This window comes from Polyodon spathula, chromosome 17 (assembly GCF_017654505.1).
Source record: "Polyodon spathula isolate WHYD16114869_AA chromosome 17, ASM1765450v1, whole genome shotgun sequence".
Classification (NCBI taxonomy): domain Eukaryota; kingdom Metazoa; phylum Chordata; class Actinopteri; order Acipenseriformes; family Polyodontidae; genus Polyodon; species Polyodon spathula.
This window is the reverse complement of record NC_054550.1, coordinates 1,241,545-1,265,013: the sequence shown is the minus strand read 5'-3', so window position 1 is coordinate 1,265,013 and position 23,469 is coordinate 1,241,545. Positions and strand designations below refer to the sequence as shown.

The 23,469-nt window shown below is 35.5% G+C and overlaps 1 protein-coding gene across 1 annotated transcript in view; it reads right to left on the bottom strand.

Moving 5' to 3' along the window:
• Positions 1 to 23,469, bottom strand: part of LOC121329625 (protein kinase C-binding protein NELL1-like) — a 111,774-nt gene that overhangs the window by 61,591 nt on the left and 26,714 nt on the right. Inside the window, exons 5-12 of the mRNA XM_041275310.1 lie at positions 19,427 to 19,523; positions 15,885 to 15,957; positions 14,337 to 14,419; positions 12,437 to 12,571; positions 12,062 to 12,164; positions 11,144 to 11,217; positions 9,486 to 9,585; positions 8,158 to 8,286 (exon numbers count right to left, since the gene is read on the bottom strand). Of these exons, the coding sequence (XP_041131244.1) occupies positions 8,158 to 8,286; positions 9,486 to 9,585; positions 11,144 to 11,217; positions 12,062 to 12,164; positions 12,437 to 12,571; positions 14,337 to 14,419; positions 15,885 to 15,957; positions 19,427 to 19,523 (794 nt within the window). The remainder of the gene's footprint in view (positions 1 to 8,157; positions 8,287 to 9,485; positions 9,586 to 11,143; positions 11,218 to 12,061; positions 12,165 to 12,436; positions 12,572 to 14,336; positions 14,420 to 15,884; positions 15,958 to 19,426; positions 19,524 to 23,469) is intronic.

Below are 23,469 nucleotides of genomic sequence, written 5' to 3'. Positions count from 1 at the left end.
AAATAATACTTTACAGTAATCAAAGTTGTATCTAGGCTACCAAATAAGCCAAGAGAGGCTACAGTATATTCATTTGCTTTCCCTAAACAGTTGCTTAATGCTTGTAATTTACTTAATAAAAGCAACACATGGTTCAGTTTCTTCTGTGCTTGAAATGAATGTTAGGATACCTCATACAGCTCTTTAGGAACATTATTAAAGAAAAAAGTGATCATTAAATGAGGAAAACCTTTTAAGAAAAACTGCAACAGTTTCAATGGGAATTTCACAGCTATTATGAAACTTTATTTTAATGAAAATGTTGTCGTCATCCTTAGCCAAGCTGTACCAAAGTACTGCATGTATGTAAACAAAACTGACTGGCAGAGCCTTGCTGTTCTGTTTTGAGCTGGCAATGCTTTCACGTCAACACTATAGTACCACAGCAACCAACCACCAGTATTCATTTTCAAGTATGATTAACAGAAAATGTGATGATTCTGAGTGAGTAACTCGTTGTTTTTTGCTTTTTGCCACTTAGAACCATTACTTATCCTGCATATAAATAACGATGCTCCTTTAAAACAGACTGTAGACTAATGCGTTGTTGATTTTGTAACAAATTATAAATAGAATGATCATTGATGCATCTGATGTTTTTTTTCCTACTCACTTTCCAACAAAAATAAAACTGGGAATAACGCCAAGCATTAACAATAACTTCTGCATTGTCAGAAGTAATACATTACTTAAGCCACAATAAGAAAACTCCTGGTGAATCGTTTACTAGTTTAGAAAAAAAAAACAGGCTGATTTCTTTCTACTTTTATTGTGTGTTAGTTTCATATTTAAAGTTTCTATACCCTTTTTATTAAATATATGTTCATATTGTAGGCCATTTCAGGTCTAAATGTATTCAGCACTCTCTGGGTAATCAAGGAAGCAGGTTTAATAAAGAGTTCTCACTATGAAACTGTACATTTGCCCTCAGGCAGGTATTCAACCAGGCCAATTAACTTCTGAAAACATTTACATAAAGGGAATAGTGGTCTCCTCTATGTCTTATGAAGTATTTACCAAACATAGTTTTAAGACATAATACATCCTTTCGACCATTTAAATTTATAGAACACTGTAATACCCTCATCAATAATACAACTGAAGATGTGCTGCTGTTTCTGGGTGATCCAGTCTTGACATAAACCTTGCACATTTTTTGTGCATAAAGAACAGAGAAAGGAGACGCAGGCTGAATTTTGAATTGTGATTCCCCATTGTAAGCTTTGTTGGCATCAACGCATCCGTGAAGCAAGGTGCAATTTGCATACATAATGTAGTGGTGCTTTCCAAGTGCACTTTCTTCATGTTCAGAGCTCAAATCCTGGTCTAACGTTGCAGGTTCCACCAGCCTTGGAGATGTCATTCTCTGCATATTGTTTGATCTACACGTGATCTCCAAACTAGCAAAAGAGGAGGCAGTTTAGTCTTATTCAATGCTGCAGTTCTTTGCATTTTACAAACAAGTTTCAATTGCCTGAGGGTAACTGGTTTGAACCTAGCTTAAAAATATGCATTCTCTTCTTTCCATTCCCCTGAATAAATAAACGCAACCCACTGTGGACCAAAGATTTTAATCACAAATTCTGAGGTATAGTAAAAAGCTAGTGCTTTCACACTGCGTGTACAAGCCAAACAGATTTGCCTACTTCACTTTCTTAAAATAACAACTTTACTGTACTGATTCAGACGTTGAATACAATGTTCAATGTTCTTGTTTCCATTGAGTGGTTGCTAAATTAGCAACACTGTGCATGCTCCAAATATCATTACTTACACACCTGGATAATTATAAAGAATGAAGTCTACTGAATTTCATTGTTTTTTGCTACCTTAGCAAGATTGTAAAGCACTCCAACAAATTGTCATGTAATTAGCAGGATACAAATGAAGAAATGCTTTGATCAAGATGTTGAAAAGCTGCAGATAAATCTTCCACTGCAATGCTTTGTTCTTTCACAATAGAAGTCCGGGGTGAAATAATAACTGGTAAGTTTCTAACTAAGATAATTCTTTCCCTGACCTTTAAATAGTAAATTACACTGAGCTTCCATAAACCACTCTCTAACAATGACATTTCACAATTGCATGGCAGGTTATCTTAGCATGATGCAAGACTGGTAATAAGCAGACAATACTGATGCAGAGTACACTTTGACTTACTGGTACCTAATCATTTTACATATATCAGTTAAAAGATCCAGGAAAATGTATTCAAGACCATTACAACCTCATTTTAAGACATTAAAGTACATTCACTTCCAACAGCAGAAACGTATGCATGTGTTTTCTTGGCATATACTATTAATCTCACTATACATTACATGTTAACAAACACTTGGATATATTAATTCTGGAGAAACATACAAAATCCAATGAAAAACACAAATAAAATAGTGAAATCATAAAAAGACAGACATATGCATTCCTAAACAATACATTTTGATTCTGTCTATAAGTACCCCCCGTTTCAATCCACAATTATTTCATAAATAGTTTTATAATATAATTATATATAATATATATTATAATATATATATATATATATATATAGTTTAACAATGTAACTGTTAGGAGGCTTTAGATTCAATTTACAACTTCAGAGGTTCAGTCACATTTAAAATGGCTGAGTAATGAGTAATGTTTATTCAGCACTTGTTTCCATTGCTCCCTTAGGATGATTCCTCATCTATTGGGGATCAGCAAGCAAGTCATTAAAAAGGTTTGGAGAACCTTGGCATTTCTAGTAACTCCAGCTAGGCTAGACTTTCAAAGTTATGTACTCCAAACCACCACGAGCACTTGTATTTATTTTTTTTCGGAAAAGAAAAATTAAAATGAACAATCCTCAACTCAGAGATGCAATTTAAGGGCATGTGAATAATCTTAATCTGTTTTTTATTTTAGAATTGATTGATGTCCCTGCCATACAAGAAAAAAAAAAAAGCGCTAATGAAATTTGCAGTGTGTAGCTTTGAGCATCTAACCTGCTGTATCCTCTTTTGCCTCACCGGAAATCGTACAATAAGAGACAATAAAAGAACCTCACTGTGTGTTATCAAACAAAAGGTCCACTTGCCCACTTGTTTAGAAATACTACATTCAATCCTAATTCATAAGTCTGGGGAAAGCAGCAATGGATTTCTAAGTAAACACTTAACTATCAACTTTTGTATAATACAGTTTTTGTATTCCTTATGATATGAAGTGGTATAGTGTGTCTGATAATTGTGCTTGTTTTTCTCCCCAATTACATTGTCCCACAGCAACAATCCCCACATCAACAATCTCCACATCAGCTCAGGAGAACTCAGAGTCCGTGGGCTTCTCACAACCAAGCCAATTGATTCTTTACACCCAGGAGTTCTACCTGTAAATGCCAGCAAGCTAACAGCTCTGCAGGTGTCTGCCTGCAAGTTCCTTGGGTAGCCTGGTCAGTAGGGCTGTGTGGTGAGGAGAAACAGTCCATGTTGCTCTTGCCTCCTTAACCTGCGGGAGCACCAGTCAATGTTACACCCACTGTGGAATCCCAAGCGAAGCACAGACGCTTTGCAAAGCCAGGGCATCTGCTTTCCCCAGACTGTGTATCTCACCTTTCACACCACACGCTGCCACTTTAAACCCTCGTGATTTTTTTATTTTATTTTAAAACAAAATACCTTGTGGAGTAGAATTGTGTGACACCAGTTTCCCAGACAATTTTTAATTTTTTTTTTTCCAATCACTTCTATAGTGTAAGAAATGGGCAACTGAGCCCAGTTAGAACCAACATGAGATAAAACACAGCAGGGACCTTGTGCATCTACTTTCGCTCTGCCTAATCAACAGAAGCACAAAAAGCAACCAATTGCATGTGCTGGAATGAATCTGGGCAAGGTGGGCCCTGGTGACTATTTGCTTTGTACATGCTAGTAAACTAGTTAAATTATCAGCAGAAGAAGGCTTGTTTGACAGCAGGTTTAAAGGGAAGGAGGACAGAGAAGGCGACACGATGCAACAGAACCTCAAGCAATTATTCTTTAATGCAAAATGTCACTTGATTGCATCTCTAACAGGTTCATAATTGTAATGCAGCACAAGCAACAGCTGTAACCTGAATAACAGCAGACAGGGAAATAAATCAAAAGTTCACTCTTCATTAAATTATGAACATTATATTGAATTGTTGTTTTTTCTATCCTCCTTGCACTCACACGAGCTTTTGAATTAAACGTATGACTGCACTCTAGAAAGGTCAGAGGGTTACCTGCAAGATTAACATTCTTTATTTTCTTTGCTTTTCACCCACTTAAGAATTACAGCATGGATATCTGAAATCAAATTGAATGCTGTTATAGCAAAAACAAAGGGCTAGTCTGACTGATGCATGAGGTTAAATGCATTTTCTTAACATGCTGTAATTACCAGATTTACATTAATAAATACAGACATATATGCACACTACATTTAATAATTGAACTACCTTGGTTCATGTGCTGAATGATCTGTGAGTTGATGAGACTCAAGACATTAGTTTTGGTTTTAATGCAGTTCCTAATAAAATGATCACAATCTGCATGCAACAATGTGTGAATGCCTATAAACTGATGTAATCAATTATGTTTATTTAGTGTGCTTTACATAAGCTAACATGTGGAATGTAGGATGTCTCTTATTATAGCTCTTGTGCAGTTTGGGCGAGAAATCCTGAACAGTGATTGGCTGGGTTCTCATACATGATTTATAATATGTACAACGAGCCAACAATGGCAGGCTTAAATGCTGTTATAGCAATTGCTGAAGTAGGCATGTGTCCTTTAAAATTACCCAACGTGTCATTTTCATTTTTCAAAAATGCTACTCAAGTCAAGAGAGACTTGGATGATGATAATCCTTATAAGATGTGAGACATGTCATTTGCCATTACGCCACATTTAATGAAACTATAAGTAACAGTACAATGATGCTTTGTGATGAGAACTCAGTGCACTTAGTCAGTATGCTGAGGGAATATACAGTATATATGTACAATATAATTGACCTCCCTGGCTGATTTTCACATGTATAAGATTATAAACAAACACAAAAGTCTTTGGAAACAATTCTGTTAGCCTTAGACCAACTCAAAAAAACGCCTGGGAAGAGCTCCTAACACAATTCATATCTCTTTCATGAAGCAGCTGTTGATAATACTGTATCAGAGCTATGGTACTTGCTGTAAAATATTATCAACAGAAACAAAAAAAAATCCCCAAAGCGATTGTTTACATTTTTGCTTGCTTATTAAGCTATAACTTTGTACATGTACAGTACATCAAAAGTTTTTTGCAGCTGCAGTTGCAGTAGGATTATAACACTTTGGGCACTTAAAAGGGAAAGCAGGTCTCAAGGGTGACCATTAAATGCACCTCCTGACTTCAACTCACTTACAAATCAGGAGGAGGAAAGATATTGCTCCCTTCCACCTGCGAACCTAAGCAATGGATGTCACCAAGGTACTGAATCCTGGCAGCAAGGTAAAGCCAAGAAAGGCACTGCTTGATCTTGGAAGGGGCTCGTTGGTTTTGTGCTTCATCCCTAAAACAGGCTCTCCACACAGCCAGTGCCACTGAACAGTGCTAGCCCACATGTGAGATTGGCCCCTTGTGATACACCTCCAGCTAGACCCTACAGCATAGGCCATCTGGTGCTGCATGGAGGTCTGCCAACCAAGTTGTGACTTATTTTAACCCTGCTTTGCTGTTGGAGGGTGAACACAGCCCATTGGAGTGAACAGCAGCGAGGGCACAAAATGTACCCAATTTACACCACTTTTTGAGAAAGAGCTAGGAATACAGTTTAATGTGAGCCAATTTGCAAACTTTTACATGAACCCAATTAACAAAGATGACAGTGTAGCACAACCCAATTTTTCCATAATACTTTTTGTTTGAAAATGTTGAAATAATTCAGCCAATACTATTATCCAAAGTAATTATTATTTGTTTATTTATCAGTCACCTTTATCCAAGGCAACTTACTGAGACTAGGGTGTGTGAACCATGCCTCAGCTGCAGAGTAACTTACAACAACGTCTCACCCGAAAGACGGAGCACAAGGAGGTTAAGTGGCTTGCTTAAGGTCACACAGTGAGGGAGCTGGGATTTGACCCAAGGACCTCCTGGATACAAGCCCTTTCCTTTAACCAGCGGACCACACAGCTTCCCATATCTTTAACGTGAACATAAGGCATCATTTTTTGTAAACCTGTGCCTGTTAATTTCCAGAAACATGGGACAAATGATTGTGCCTAATTTGTAGAGGATATTACGAATAATGGATATTAGATATATTTTCAGAGTTTGTTGTCCATTACTGTATACTCTGTCTGAGGGAAGCAAACATAATTTCCAGGTCTAAGACCGGCAAAGGGGCGAGTTTAAAATTATGAGACGTTTTCTTATCAGCCCATAGTGACGGAACACATGTTGTACAAGTCTTATATTCAATGTATTTTGATACACCCGTCCTGTCTGTCTAGCAGCTTACCAACACCTCAGATCGAATGCCTTGTTGGAATCCTTTGCACCACTGGCAGTTGGCATTGCCAATCAATCTAACCAACACATATTTTCTCTCCAAAACATTGTTTCAGATTGGAAAACACAGCAGGGATTAAGTTCCTGCTTTACATTTTACATTGTTGAAGTGCGTGCATCTGGGTTAACACCCCTTTATACACATACTGAATATAAATCCATCCATATGCATATGTGATAATTGACATACATACATACATACATACATCCATAGAAGCAGTTATACTGTTAATGATAGGGTTAAAAAATTATTTATTTTAGCCATGCACAAAGGAAAATTGTGCACAACTTAAAACCAATTGTAAGCAATGGGAGCCACCTGAATGGACTGATTTGCCAACATTGGTAGTACAACTAAACGGTAAATTATAGCTCTAATAGGCCATATATGCTTGTGATTCTGTTAACTAGTATATAAGGTGACCTTAGAGCATGTCAGCGTTTTGTAAGCCAAATCTGATAAACCTTGTCTGACAGCCCACAGATTCACCTTTAGTCGCTGCTTCTTTATGTAACGACATTGAAATGATAATCTATAAATGTGTTTCAATAAAACAAATGACACAAAAGACCAAAAAGCCAGTAACAAAAAAAAAATTAAAAAGCCCTAAATCTCTGATTGTACCAGTTATGGTGTTAAGTAATTGAAGTAGACAGCTGTGTTTAAAAAAAAAAAAAAGTTAATCTTGTGCAGATTAATGTAGCCTTCACTGTCAAAGTCAAACCTATCACCTCAATAAACTGATATTAAAAGTGGGTGATAAGCCCCTCAGGGAAACATACATGAGAATCTTGTTCACTAGCTAAGACATGAGGATATTGAAAAAAATTAACATTTGTGCTGGTTAATTGATATCACCACCCACAGAGTTGGAAATGTCACTTATCCATTTCATTGCCATGCAAAGGATTACTTTTCTTATCCTTGCGATCATTTCCAAAGCAAATTTTAGCATGAAATAACGCAGCTGTTGAATTAATTCATGAATTAAAACTGGTGGTTGAAATAAGGTTTACATATTCAGGAAATCAAACAGCATGTTTCTATATAGTTTATTATTCACGTAACATGACTTCTGAGTGACCTCTATCAAGACAGGCTGCCAATCCAGACCCTTCATGGTCCACAGATTCTTAAAAGGGAAATGCCAGAGGCAATACATATCTATCCATTAAATTTTTCTGTCTTTTTTTTTTTTACTGAGGAACATTGAAGACCAGTCAATTTCTTGTTTTAAATGTCTTGTCTTTTGTTCTAAATGTTTTTTAAAAAATGCTTCCTGGATATTTCTGTCTTTGCTTCAGCAAAGGAGAGAGCAAATAAGCAGTCTATACATTCCATAAATCCCAGATTTGTAATGATAACAGTATCTAGTCTTGCTTTCTGGCAAGGCACCACTGTCTTTCACTACTGCCCTGCTAATTCAGCATTAAAGACATCAACCTTTGTTCCACTTTGCAATCTAGCCTTGGTGCTTTAATACAGAGCAGTGAATGGTTTCCATTACTGTTTCTGCAAGCTGACTCTTTCACTGCAATGATGTTGTGGATGTCAATATCCTACCTTCACAGTATGCCAAGTCTCCAGGGGTGGGAGTGAAGCCACTCTTGCACTCACAGACAGCCTTGGTTTTCCAGTTTTTGCATAATGAGTTTTCGCCACAGTTATGTCCTTCAGCACAGAAGTCATAGCCTGCGGTAAAATTAGATACAGCTGTGTGGTTATTCTATTCATAGCATACAAGATCGATCCACTGAGATGCATTATTTAATTTTCCTTACACAAACATAACTAAGTGAGAGATGAGTGCTGACCAGCTTTTGAGATCCACAGTTGTACAGAAGCTGGATCTTTTCAATACTAAGTTTAAAAATATAAGACAAACCAATACCTAGCTAATGCATTTTGCATTTCAAAAAAGCTTCTTAAGGCAGCAGCCATTATTGTTCATGGTTTTTATTCATGCTGTTCTGTTCTTAAGAATATTAATTTAGGTGCTAAACAGTGTGCTTTGAACAACTTTCCCTAAAGGAAAAATAATAGCTTTATGGAGAAAGCAAACCAATCTTCAAAGAAACATACCATTCAATTCTAGATGAATATACATTCTTTTAACAGCCTGTAAGCATTTTTTATTTTTTATTTCAGGTGAATCCAAGGTTTATGTGGTTTCATAACTTGTCAGAAATAACTAGTTACCGTAGAAACGCTAATGCATTCTAAGGAAAACAATGAGTTGAATTGCAATGCTGATTTAAATTAACCACACATTCCAGTAGAGACACGATTAAATCAATGCTAATTGTGCTGTTTTATAGATTCCACTTAGATTCGTAAGATTACATTAGCAGCCACCCTCATCACAGGAGACCATATCTTAGAGTCCCGTAGGATTTGAAATATACTACACTATACATCTGGTAAAATCTGAACCAAGGTGCAGTGGTTCTATGTTCTCATGGAAGGAGGGTCCATTTGACACTAAGCAGCCCATATATTGTCTTTACCTAGTTACAGGAACAAATTGTGTAAAGTGATACTTTGTAACAACTGTAAATCGCCCTGGATAAGGTCATCTGCTAAGAAATAAAATAATAAAAATAATAACTTTAAAAAAAAAAAAAAGCTAATATACACTACCATCAAGGAGAACCATTAAAAATACATACCATTACAGCATACATACTTTTGATTGGTGAGTTGTATGTAAAGGTGCCTTGCTCTGCAAATACTACTAATAATCCAAACTGTACAGTACCACCAACAAATAACTTTTTAAAACAACGATTTCCAAAATACGATATGAAACTCAATCTGTTCATTACTCAGACAGATACATCCCAAGGCAAAGCAACCATAAATGGATTGTTGAATTCTACAAAGTAACCAACCTCTGCAAACATTACAGCATCTGTTTTCCGGTAGAATACGTTCACTTTCTGTGCAGTTAACAGCTGGGCAGCTCTCAGTCACTTTTATCATCATCCCATTCTGCAACAGAAAACAGATTTCATGGCTTTTATTACATTATTATTCCAAACTATGTAATAATTTGTGAATTGTTACACTTGTTAACTAGGGCCTTTATACTGTACTTTGTGAATGCACTTACCAGAGCACACTGATGTACAGGATTGAAACATCACAGTACAACACTGCTCTAGTCTTGCAATTTTCTTGTCTCCTCCAATTGTATTTCAAAATATAGAGTGCTGGTGTATTTTTATTTGAGACAACATCCCTGATGTTGCCCCCAAAAAGGCTGTTATTTTCTTTTGGTCACAGCTTTGTCCTTTACACACATTTCTATTGCAGTATTTTCATAAGCAGTGTTCTATTGTTTCAAAATCACAAAGTGTGTGATGATTATAATCTTGTTGCCCAGGTTATAAAACAATAAGATGTCCCAGTAGATTGGATTTAAAGAAGTCATGCGCGTTTTAAAAGTTATCTCACATCAAGGACTCTGAAGTCTATTAAAAGCAGCCTACACAAATCAAACAACTGGAAATAGGTCAAGAAATATAAGTGAAATCAACAAAGACAAGATGCACTAATAAAAAAAAAGTGTGTCTTACAAGCACAAAATCTTTTATTGTATCTTACAATCAGATGTGGAGCTCTGTTATAAAGACACTGAGAATGACCAAATAATCTTAGCAATTGTTAAATATAGGCTTTTTATCCCATTACTTCAACGCACCTATGGCTACTCTTACCGGGAGTGCAGGTGTTTGATTTATTTTGATAAAGTTTTTTGTAGGGAATTTCTATTAAAAAGAATTAAAAAACACTGCATACATTAGATTGACACTCTCTCTAAGACCAAGGTCACTTAAAGTGCTGTATTTGACTCACCTGCCTACTGACCTTAAATATATACATGTAGTTCTGCAATTAGACACTGAAAAGTTCATATGAGTTCACTGAATAAGTGTACTGTAGAAACAGAACATTAGCTGGTGGCAACAGTAATTCAAGTGTAAATTGTATGTATACAAGCCATTTCTCTTTCTATTTTCTCTCGATAGGAAAGGTTTTAAACATTCAATTCAACTTTTTTTTTTTAAATAAACAGGTTGTAAAATAACAAATGAGTTTAATGCTGTTTTTGAAACACCTGAGGGTTAATATAAATGTGATATTCAATAATTAAGCATCTGAGGTTTTTAATATGCAGTTATCACACATGCTTAGGAAACCCCAGTAAATTGATGTTTATTGCTTGCTCAAGAGTTGCAGACAGGAACTGTAGACTTAATGTGAAGCCATTAAACCCAGCACTGAAAGCAATCGAAAATGCATTACGTACAGTACAGACAGCATTACAAACTGTCAGAAGAGAAGAAAATGATGAACACATCGAGACAGCTGAACAAAAACGATACGGTCCACCATGCAACTAAAGAAGTCAGATTGGGTATGTCAATGAAAGATATTTACACAACGTTTATAAGCTAGGGAACTAGTATAACCGCGCAAACATGATAATTTTGCTTAATTTAATTAAGAATACCCCAGTAGAACAATTTGAAAATCAAACAATTACCTTGCATTCTCTGCAACTTTTAGTTAAGGCTCGCTGTCCCTCTGACAAGACTTTTCCCATGTAGATACATTTGGCTGTAGGAAAAAAAATATATCTATATATATATATAGATAGATAGATAGATACTCTATACGTGGCCTTGAGGATCTTGATTTATTGGTTTAATAACTTGCATCAGATCCATCTACATCTCTAGCGGGCAGCAAAAGTGTACACATAATATGACAAACACAATATCCAATCTGAAGATTGCAAGCTCATCTCCCACATAGCAGATACTCATACAGACATTCGAATCTTGGCAGGCTTGCCCTCTTGCCACCCAACTACACTTTCTTTTTTTTCTAATCATGAATATTGTTAATGGACATGTATAAAAGAAACAGCAACCATAACTTAAGCACTAGCACGCATTCATATTTTTTTGCCTTTAGAATAATATAAAATGTAGCACACAATTTTTAGCAATGCATGCAGAATAATCTGTGTGTCTTCAGAAAATGCATGCACTATTTAGATTTAGTAAAACATTTCAACAAATTTAAAAGGTCAAAGATGATCCTAATAATGTAATAAGCTAAGACTTCAGTATTTTAAAAAACAGTGAAAGTTAACGGAATATCCAACATGTTATGCTATTAAATGTAACTTGATAACACATTTTAGGACGTAAGAACATAAGAAAGTTTACAAACGAGAGGAGGCCATTCGGCCCATCTTGCTTGTTTGGTTGTTTTGAATACACGATACTCGTTAGTTATCTTTGATAATTTGATCTAAATCCAAAAGCACAGATTAAAGTAGTACTCCACAGATTATGTAACATCCCCTATTGTAAACGAGGTAACACTACAAGATATAAGTGCAGTTTTCTAAAGAGCGGCTCTATACGAGTATAATTAAGCGTATTTGACTTACGCCTGCATTCTTTGCAGCATTTGCCTTCAACGTGTACTGGAAGCGAGCCTGCAGAACAGTTAGCAGGAGGACAGAGGATTCTCCTGCACTCCACCACACCATTCTGCATGTAAAACATTCAAAATACAACATTGTCAGTAATAAGGAAACATCCTTGCATTCTAAGACACAATGAGCAGTTTATCAGTATCCAAAATTAAAGGAATCTATTCAAACAGACAGGCGTTTTGACTAATCCCTTCAGCAGTGTTATGAATTCAACTGTTTTGTTGATTTTTTAGTTGGTGCCTCCCAGTGAAAGAGTGATTCTCATACTTCTGCAATTTATATCTTTAATAACGTTTGTTATTTCCATAGAAACTATTCTAAGCATACCTTGCAAGCACAGTTTCTGCAGTTTTCTGGTTCCACCCACAACTGTTTGTCTTTAAAGACTACTCCGTTCACCTTGCAGGATTTTTCACAGTGGCAACTCTCCAGCTGGATTAGTCTTGTTTCCGCATAATTTAACTGAAAAACAAATACGAAGCGTCACGTTTAATTTGTACTTTTTTTAACGGCACCATTAAACTCTATGCAAACTGAGCAACTGTATTGTTATTAGTATTGTGCATGCGTTCCACGTGAACGGAACATAGAGAAACAAACATGACGATTCTGGCACTGTATCTCTTCCCTGCTTTTGTTTTAACAGCAACATAAATCTTAACGCTGTAATTGACAGCATTGAAAACAATGTAGGTCTGTGCAAAGTGCTCTACAGCTTACAGTAGTGGCATTGACTTTAAACTATTCCACCTGGCTGATGCTTTTTACTGATCACAAAAAAATGTATCACTGTACACAAAGATGAATGGCAAGGTAAACATCACATTCGTGTTTTACGAAGCTCAAGGTTACAAATCTTCAAACATGACATAACTGGAGACGTGGTGAATAAAACCTTGTAAAATACAGCAACTAACAAGCCGCTAATGCAGGAGAGGAAAAGGTCTGCAGTGAAATAATATTAAGGAGAAGCTGGACTGCAATATGGTTACACCGTAGCAGGAGACAGAATGTTATGCCACTGATCTCAAACTGAAGTTCTAATTTACAGACTGTACAGACCCACGTTTACTCCAGCTTAAGTTCACAATGACGAATTACTGAGGACGATACAAAGCCTTCCTGGGTTACACATCACAGACCGAATCAGTAACTTAGAACTGTTTTCCTAAGGTTCTACTTCAGGGTACAAGTTGAAGATACTAGGCCTTTAAGATGGTGGGTTACTGCTGGTGAACAGAGGTCAATGGGGAGAAATTCTTTCTGTGCAGGTTGGGAAATAGAACTGCTTACAGTGCTTGACAATGGGATGGGACACTCACAGTACCCAATATCAGCACTTTTTCATTTTCACTGGTACTTTATATTGATGGAAATGGCTAACAAGTGTGGTTCTACTGCACCGATTACTGAAACTTTTTTTTCATCCCAGCTCAAGGGCAGTGGACATGTCTCAGACCATATAGTATTTCTGTAACCTACAGTATTAAATCCAAAGCAAGGAGATCAATAACACAATGCCATAAAAAATGATAACCTGGTATTTAGAACAGCCATGGCACGTAAAACAACATCTCATGTAATACACACTATACATTTGCTAATAAAATATTTTGCTTTTCAAAGCTGATTCCCCACCCCCTATGTTTTTTTTGTTTTTTTTTATGTATTCATTCTTGCTACTTTTCCCTGCATGGGCAGACCAGCAGTGAGCAGGAGACAGTATCATTGACTGCTGAGACTCTTCTCTCTGTTATGGATTATAATGCATGGACGCCATCTGACACTTCCAGTATATTAGTGGCAACTGTACAAACATTCAGTCCTTTTCAATAAATGCAACAACACTTTATGAAAACACCCCTAGTTTAAAACCAAGTATGTTAGAAAACTACAAAATAATGTAACAATATAACAATAAACCTAAATAAATTGGTATTTTAAACTGTTTTATGTATTTACAAAAAATAAGTAGACATCTACCAATTTACTATGCAATGTATTAATAAGGAGTTTCCATGCAGTTCTCCCTGCAGAGCATACAACAAATAGAAAAGAAGCCACAATACAGTAATCGCTGTCTCCTATTGTGCCAGCTCCACTCTGATTTACTGTTTCATAGCACTCTGTGCTTTATATGGCAATAATGGGTCTCTACTGCTTTACTGACAGACTCCTCATTGAAGAGAACCTGTGAAATAGAAAAGGTTAACCCAGGTGTACTCACTTTTATAGTCATCTTAGCCAAAGTTTCCTGAAGATCCATGATGCCTTGCACAAGACTCAAGAAATCACTGCATGTTGGACAGGCTCCATAAGGGGAAAAAAAAATACAAACTAAAAACATGTGAAGCATCTGTAGGATTTCTGATGTTGAGAAAACTAAATTATATATAATTTAAACAAACGATCAGAAGTACAGGTGTTCGGCGGCATGGTTATTACATTTTTCAACAATAAAAATAACTGCAGAATTACTCCCCTGTGATATCCCTTCTTTGTATTCATGCTTTAACTTGTTTGAAAAGAACAATAAAAGAAAAGCCATGGAAATAGAATTATAATTGTATTTTTAAGTATGTCTTCATGGTATGTTAAAAGAATTGCATACAGCTGTGACATGACATCAACGTGAACAGTGAAAACAAATATCCTGGTTTAATCACAAATCCATTATTTTCATCTCTTATTTTGACAGATTTAAAATAATTTAAAACCTGTGCAACCATCTTTTTTTTCCTAGAGGGTATGTGAAGATTGAAATGTTTTCTTTGAAGATTTTACATAGCTAACGATTTGTAAAAAGCCTAAAATGTATATACTGACAACTTATTACAGCTGCAGATTCCTTTTTTATACATATTATGTTATGTTAGAGGTGCAGAAACCTTAGCCACATCTAGATATAAAATTAAAGACTCTCAATGTTCTGGCAAATACTCAATATGTTCGTCGACGGTTCTGCAAGATTAGGCAGTAAAAACTGTAATCAGTTTACAGGGACCAACATCTGTCGAGGAAAGAGCTTGGGTAATCATCAAGTAGAATTAACTGGCGTTTGGGGATGTGTGCCATTGATCACTGATTATAATGCACTGAGGGGAAGGGCTCTGTTTAATCGCTCATCAGCTTGCAGAGTACACTATATGTTGAATGTAATAATACGCACATACTTTTAACCCTTATTCTGTATGTAAAGTTTACAGAACCACACAAGAAAGGTGCATATCGCTTCACTATACAGAGCACATGTATTTAGTGCTGAAAAGTATTTGCTTTTGCACTGAACATGACTAATTCTCCAGCAGTTTGAAAAACAGATTTGCCGAAATAAAGTGAAAGATGGAGCTGTTTTTTGTTATTTCACCCACCTATTTTAGTGGAACTTATTAACCCTCTACCTTTAGTATTCTAAGCACAGCACCACAATGAGTTTCCATAAAACAAAATGAAGTGAACCTGTCCTTTTCAATCTCTGTACAATTGTTTTGCAGAAATGGTTTGAATTGGAGTTACAATTTAGCAGGGGTACACATACTGCCCTCTTGTTGCAATAACTGGTTAGCTTTATACTCAATGTTTAACCTTTCTGAAAAGCACAAGGGTTAACTAGGAGTGCCAAAATGAATCAAATGCATCTAGATTTTAAAAAGTGAAAGCTCTCATGTTAGTGTTAAATGTCTTAAATACAGATTTTGTAATCTAAAGTTGGAAATCCTCAAAATAATAAACATTGACTAAAGTTACAGCAGGCTAATTTCAGTATTGTACTTACTGCGATTAAGGTTTGGGCACTGTGCAATATATCCATTCGGAGCAAAAATGATTTTAACATCTTGAATAGTACCCTGTAAAAAAATACAAATAAGTCAAAGGGCTTCATCTATTGTTTGGGAAAATAAATACCAAGCAGCACACATTGTCATATTACAATTAATCCAATTAATTATTTCAGCAATATTGTCAACATATATCAAAACACTGTTCATCAGAAACAGAACAAAAAAGACACTGGCAGCCATTCAAGGTGTGAAACTCTCTTCTGTCTATAAGCCATAAACATTCATTCTAAAAACAAGCTGTTCTGCAGTTCAGTAGCTGGCCATATTTACCAGAAACATCACTGCATGTGTATCAGTCACAATTTACAGCATGTTAAATCACCATTACACTTTAGTGGGTATGTGTTAGACTATCTGTATAATATACAGTAAATATGATTTGTAACGATAGATAATTCGGATTGGTAGAACTGCCCTGTGACACACGAAACGCTTTGCATGAAGTAATACATTTAAAGGATGTATATTTCTATACAAACATTTTTGTGACAATTAACATGTAAACCTCTGCAGAATTGGGTGGGGGTGGGGGCTCAGGAAGCAACAGACGATTGTATGATTTTAGTTTCAATGGTAACTGAACCCACAGACGTGAGAATTCCAGCATTCAGTACACACACTATGCATAAGGGCCTAGTCAATGTTGTCCTTAGCCCAGTGTTATAAATTCCACGAATGGCCAACATCAGTTTTTAAACTGATTCAAAAGATTCTTAGACTGCTGCAAGAGCGACCTTGATATGCTGGATGAGGAAAAGAAAAAGGAATACCAGTGAATTTATGTATAACTTTAAAATGTAACTGTCAATTAAAAACAATACACTGTGTGTATAATGTATTTTTTATATGCTGCACAGTAATACACAGCCATTTTAACAAGGGTTCATGTTGTAATGTGATTTTCATATCATTTTATTATTTTTCTTGTACTGGCTTGTTAATAACGAATTACTAGAAAGCAAACATGCTCCACTCCCTAAAGTACACATATCCAAGATATATATATATATAGTATATAGTATATATATATATATAATATATATATATATATATAGATATATATAATATATATATATATATATATTTATGACTGAATTCATCTCATCTCATGTTCGTAAAATATTGACACTTGCATTTTTAAAGGGAGATGCGGCATTTTTGTGCCGAACCCCTGAAAAAGTTGTCAAAATGTTTGTTTTTTTTGTTGTTGTTGTTCCTGCATTTCTAACCATTTTAATCGCAGTCTGGAGCTCTGCATTATAATTTCTCATTTCTCTATGCTTCAGTCGTACAAAGAGATTGATACACAATGGTACGATTGACAGAGCATTGTGTTTGGAGGAATCACATCGTCATAAAGAACTGTTGGCGTGTACCAGTGGAAAGCCTTTTGCATACCAATAAAGGCACGCGTACCACAGGTTGAAAACCACTGGTCAAGTGGCTCCGCTACAACAGGTCACATGGAAAACCGAGATGTTCAATTTGGGCAAAAAAGGGATTAGAAGAAGAATTGAATCCTGAAAAATTATTCTGGTAATATCGAGAACCCAGATACCCGAGTACCGGGTATTTTATACGACAGAAAGTATTTGATCGCATATTCGGATATTTGTCCCAGCACTAATACATATATACATATTATTTTACTTCAGTTCATATGATGATCCAGGTTAAAAACCGTCCTGGGTAGCACTGATCTCATTTTTATGAGTATCTTAGCAATACTGGGAGTGCAGCACTGAACAGATTCCTTGAGTAACCAGATAGGTTCATTATTTCTCATTGGGAAAAAGAATACCAGGTGAACCTCTATTGAGTATTTCAATATGCCTCATACTTAATGCACTGTCATCAGTTTGTACTGGTGTTAGATCACATGTAAAAGGCAGGAGAGCTGTGAAGAAAGTAGTTTTGGAAGTAGTTTGTGTTGTTGGATGACAATATAAAAAAAGCATGTTGTTTCATGTGAATGAAAAGCAATTAACCAGTAACAATCTGATTAGTGCTTAATTGAAATCGGTTAGATTATGTGTTTATTTTATCTTTACAGGCTCACAGTACATAAATGTAAAAAAAAAAGAATAAAGAAAACTCTATAACTTGGGTAGATTTATGACCTCAAGACAGTTTGCATGTAATGCTCAGGAACAATTTTCAATTAATCGTTTTTCATTTTAGCATAGAGACTGTGAGCAAAATCATTAGCATGGCAAGTCTGGAGGAGAGGCATGGGAAGCTGGAGTGATGTGTTCTGCTGCAGCATGGCAATGTGCCAGATCATATAGCCAAGGTTAAGAGGGATGAAGACGTACCCCACCCACTAAATTCTCAAATGGACTGGAGTCTGTGAGATCAAAACATCAAAGGAGCACTGAAATATTTCATTTATTGGCTGATAAGCAGCTATTAACTGCTGGGAAAGGACCAGTCTCCAGCTAACTAAACACAGAAATATTGTATACGGTAAAACAAATTGGATTACACATGCTGTTATACCTGTTAAATTACAATGCAGACACAGTTTTATTTTTAGCAATAATCCCCTCAAAAGTGGACCTACCCAGACCTTTCTAACAAAATGAGCAGTCCCTGACTTTTTAGATTGGTATTAACCAACAGAACACGTATTACCTACTGGGAAGGAACCTTGTTAGGGATTGCTGTATTACATCCAGCTGGAGGGGATACATTTTAGTGCCTTTCATAAAAATAAAAAATAAAACATCTACTGGGAATGTGCACAAACAATAAATTGATCTGTACCAGAATGTAATGATATCAGGGCTGTTTGAGTGTCTTTATATTTAATTGCTAACTTCACTTGAACATATGGTGATGCATTTACAACAACAACAACATCAGTGCGACTTATACACTGTTTTTTATGGTCAGTGAGAAGTCTTCAGATTTTAGAATACAAACAGCAAAATTAATCTTTTAAATGACTGCCATTTTTTTAAGCATATTAAAATACTGTGGCACAACAAGCTTTTTTTTTTTTGAGTCAAGGTTCACCTCTCCTACAAAAACAATTCCAAAAGAAAATGTTTGTTTTAGTTTGTTTGTTTGTTATTAAAGCTCTTAATTCAGAGTAATTAATCATTTTTATGTTATTTTTACTGTCTGCTCTATAACCAGCTTCACAGGCCTGTGGATGGTTATTAGTTTTCATTCTGAAAGTTGTTTTCTAGAGATGGAACTAATCAACCCATCTGTTTAGTGGCCCTTGACTCCATGTTTTACACATTTATTAAGCTTGCACGTGCAAACTGTAAGAATGACAACTTAGCATAATGTAGCCGAACTTTAAATTACTTTACAAGAATGTCCTAAAAGAAGCTCATCGGTGCATTCTACTGTATTATGAATCTCATTTCCTCTGCTTAAAAAGCACAATAGCATATTCATTGTCACTTCAACACATTATAATGTAAATGTAGCTTGGCTTATCTAAGCCACTGCAGGTACTCACCTTAAATAAGCCATGTTTTCTGTTGTGCTGACCAAGCCACAGAGTGCTCCCTGGCATAAAATCAGTTTGTGGAGGGTCTATAACACGCTCATAAATTCTGTAAATGAAAAAAATAAATACTTACAGTTAAAGGTCTCCCAAGGGTATGACTAATCCAAGGAACTACTTTGCCGATATGAAACCAACAATCTTTGAAAAGGGGCTTAAAATAGACAGGCGCTGAAAAGCCTTGCATTATTATTAATAAGTTTCTAGTGAATCAGTGATGAGCCTGGCAAGATCAAGCATGAGAATTTATTTTCAATTTTGTTTCCTGTTCAAGTGTACCATTTTAGTTGTCTAAGCGATCTACTGTAGATACTTGCTGCAGAAATTTAAATGTGTTACCCCAATTTGGTGTAATATCTTTAATGTCATTTTATTGTATGATGTTAATAACCTGAGGATAATTAAAGGATTAATAAAGAGTGTCAGTATTTAGATGCAGTACTGTTAAAACAGAACCCCTGCTATCTCTGTCCCAGAGCAACCTTTTACTTAACCTGACACTTGAAGGAGCGTGGTTCAAGCAATTGTTCTATATATTTAAGCAGGGATTGTAAGGGTGCACAAAGAGCAGCATACGCCTCATGACATGAGCTGATTATAATTATTATGGTATATTATCCTTTATGACAATGGTTCTGTAGGGGGAAATGTCAAACTTTCTAGGGGTGGGGTGGGGGGGGGGCGCGTGAGTGTTATAGCAATATAGTAATTAAGGTAATAATTTTTTTAAAAAATGACAAATTCGGAAAGGTGAGTACACGATTCAAACATATGCTTGAGAACCCCAGCTTTATTACAATACGACATACCATGTAAAGAAAGTGTTGCTGTTCATTGATACACAATGAATCGTCACACCCCTAATTTTGAGCTTGTTTGTTATTTGGATCATGCCCTTTTTTCTCACAGGTTCATGTCAGATTTCCAGGTTATAGCACAACTTTGAAAAGCTTGAAATACTGAACACTTGAAAATGAAAGATTTTTGTGCGTTGGCAAAGAGATGAAAAAGAAGAAAAATTCAGATGTCAATACCTTGTATTGGACATACAGTACAAGTTTAAAACAAAAGCTTTTAGGGGAGCATAGGTCCCCTTTACCAAGGTTAGAAACAAGTTAAACATTGAAACTGAAAGGGTAACTGGTTTTATAAACACACATTTAAGGTTCCATCAGGCCTTAATAGCAGTAACAAATCTACCAACAACAAAGGCACATCTTTGCTCTAAAAATAATTATCAGGCTACTACATTTAACGTCTCTCAGCCTGGGTTTAAGAACTGAAATACTGTAGATAGCATATATTTATTACATACCTTTTTGTACTGTTAATTTGTATATATTTTAATCAGCTCAGCATTAAAAGAATTGTTTCATTCTGATGTATTAAACATATCCACTATATCCCTTTCAGATTGGCCAAGCAGGCAACCGTCTGTGCATAACTTAGCATTAGTGTTCTCAAGGTCAGTGATAGAAAGGGGACCTCTCCCTGCACTGCAGCCTCAGATTTACATACTAATCCTCAATGCTGTGTCTCTTTACTCTGGCCTCTGTGATTTGAGACCACGGAATCACATGCCAATTAGAGTTGATCATTTTATAATGGCGACATCCGTGCACTAAGAAATGGAGTGAGACTGTCGGAGAGCATGTTGCAAATTGCCACAGACTGAAATGTTTTGGGTTTTTTTTTTTTGGTTAATTCAGTCTGGGCATATTAATGACAGACCAGAAGTTCCTTATCAGAAATAAACCTGAGTCATCACGAGTCCTCAGTAAAAATGATGATGACACAGGATACATACAAATTAGGGTTGCTTTTAATTTTTTTTCTGCTGGCTTTGTTCATTAGGAATGTCAAGGGCAGGCATCGTTTCAAGAATAAAATACAGATGAACAGCTATTAACTTTAATAAAACAAATACATATATCTAATAAATTATAAACAACAATTAAAGTATTCCACATACTGTACATTTAGTATGGGTCCTCAGTAGATCGCCTGGCTAAAGTGTAAATACTGACAGAAAAAAAGAAATACTAGATGCTTCTAATACCTCTTTCACTGCCACTCTCATTTCAACAAATTTGTATTACTGTTGCAATATCTACCTCAGACTGGCGTGGTCAATCCAATTTCCTTGTTGTCTGTTTTTAGATTTCACTTACATTGAATCCTGACTTTGTCCTTCACAACTGCGTGCTAAATAACACAATCCTCCTCTCCCATCTATCCATTTGCTGTTGTTTTTGTTAACGGCATATTATACCTAATTTATGACTTGCCACAACACAAAATCAATCTTTTTTTTTTTTTTTTTAGCAAAAAGTTGTGCCTCGCAATTATGTCCAATCATTTGCCATTCCTAATCTGGATCCTTTGCCTACTGATTGTTTGCCTGTATTGTCTCTCTGTATTTAAGTCTGGTTAGTTATCCATCAAACAAGCACTAATGCAGTTTAAAATTGCATAATTTGCTCCACAATGACTGTGAGTTACATAGCAAATACTTTATTAAAGACTTAACATTGTGCATTAAATGTGCACCGTGGGTCAGAAATCAAACAGCAATTGGCAGTATCCAGCAAATAACTTTACTGATAAAATAGTTTATCTTCTAAAAAAAAAACAGTGACTGTTTTAAACTGCCAATGATACTTTTGACTTGCATAAATGTTTAACAAGTAGCCTAGCAAACTTTTATTAGCCTATTGTTATTGTTAGACTTGTATTTACAGTATAATCGTAAATCTCGAAAAACTACTCACTTCTAAATCTTTTGTAGTCATTTTTTAATTATTTTAGTATAAATACATGTTAATTTGGATTCATATGTTGTTTTTTTCTGACTTTATGTGAACGAAAAGACATACATTTGCCCGTTTTCTCATTGGAAATAGTGATATTTTGAAATATCACTGTCCTGGTCAGAAAAGCAAAGTTTGTGGGGAATAATAGCCATTTTCTATACTTTTGAGGCATAAGCAATTAGGAAATAACACTTACTACCCAGGAACAAAAATTGTGTTACATAGTGTAATGTATTGATGCTTTAGAAATGTACTATTTCTCAAGTAACAATGCACCAAAACTGTTGTAGCAGGATAAATGCATATATCTTTGGTCCAAAGTTGTTTGAGGTCCGGGAACAAATCCTGAATTTCTTTTGGAAAATATTGGGAGCCACTGGTAGAGATAAAGTTGGCAAAATACTTTGAAAATATTCCTGCATAGATTGTCAACATCTTTTCTTGTCATGTTATATTGACACTTCCAACCTTGTTATTTCTTGTTTGTTATCTCCCAGTGTGGTTCATCTTCATTTTTCAGCTTGTGATTTGGTTTGTTTTTTTTGGTTTTTTTTTTCAATAGTGTTAATTGTCTTGTCTTTCCTTCTTAATGAAGTATGCAATGAAACAGCAGAATAGAAACTGAATCCACTGGATTTAAAAATGATTAACAGAGAATCAACATGTAATGTTAACAGCAATAAACATACTGGAGCAGATAACATGAATACTTCATATACTTCAACACTAACATGAATAGTTACGAAATATACTGGCTTAAAATATTAAAATTGATTGCATCAACCAGGATGAAAGCAAAATTAGTTAGTTTTTTTTTCTGGTTAAGTTATTAACACACTTCCTTTAAAAAAAAAAGTATGTGTATATAGCCAATCATTTTATTTTATTTAATACTACCATGCATTTACTTGCTTATTTATTAAGCACGTTTATCAAGATTTCCAAAGCCACCAGTATCACTATATGTCTGGTGTTGTGACCTAGATTCACATACTTTCAATAACTTGTGCTAATGAAAAGCCATTCCAAGATTCATCACAATGGGAAGGGCAGTTCTAAAGGCACATGATGATGAAAAATGATCAGGGATCACAGGACACTTTCACAAAATACCCTCGGAACTATGGAAAGCCTCAATTAAATAGGTGGATTTCGCCACTAAACTAAAAGACTTGAGACTTA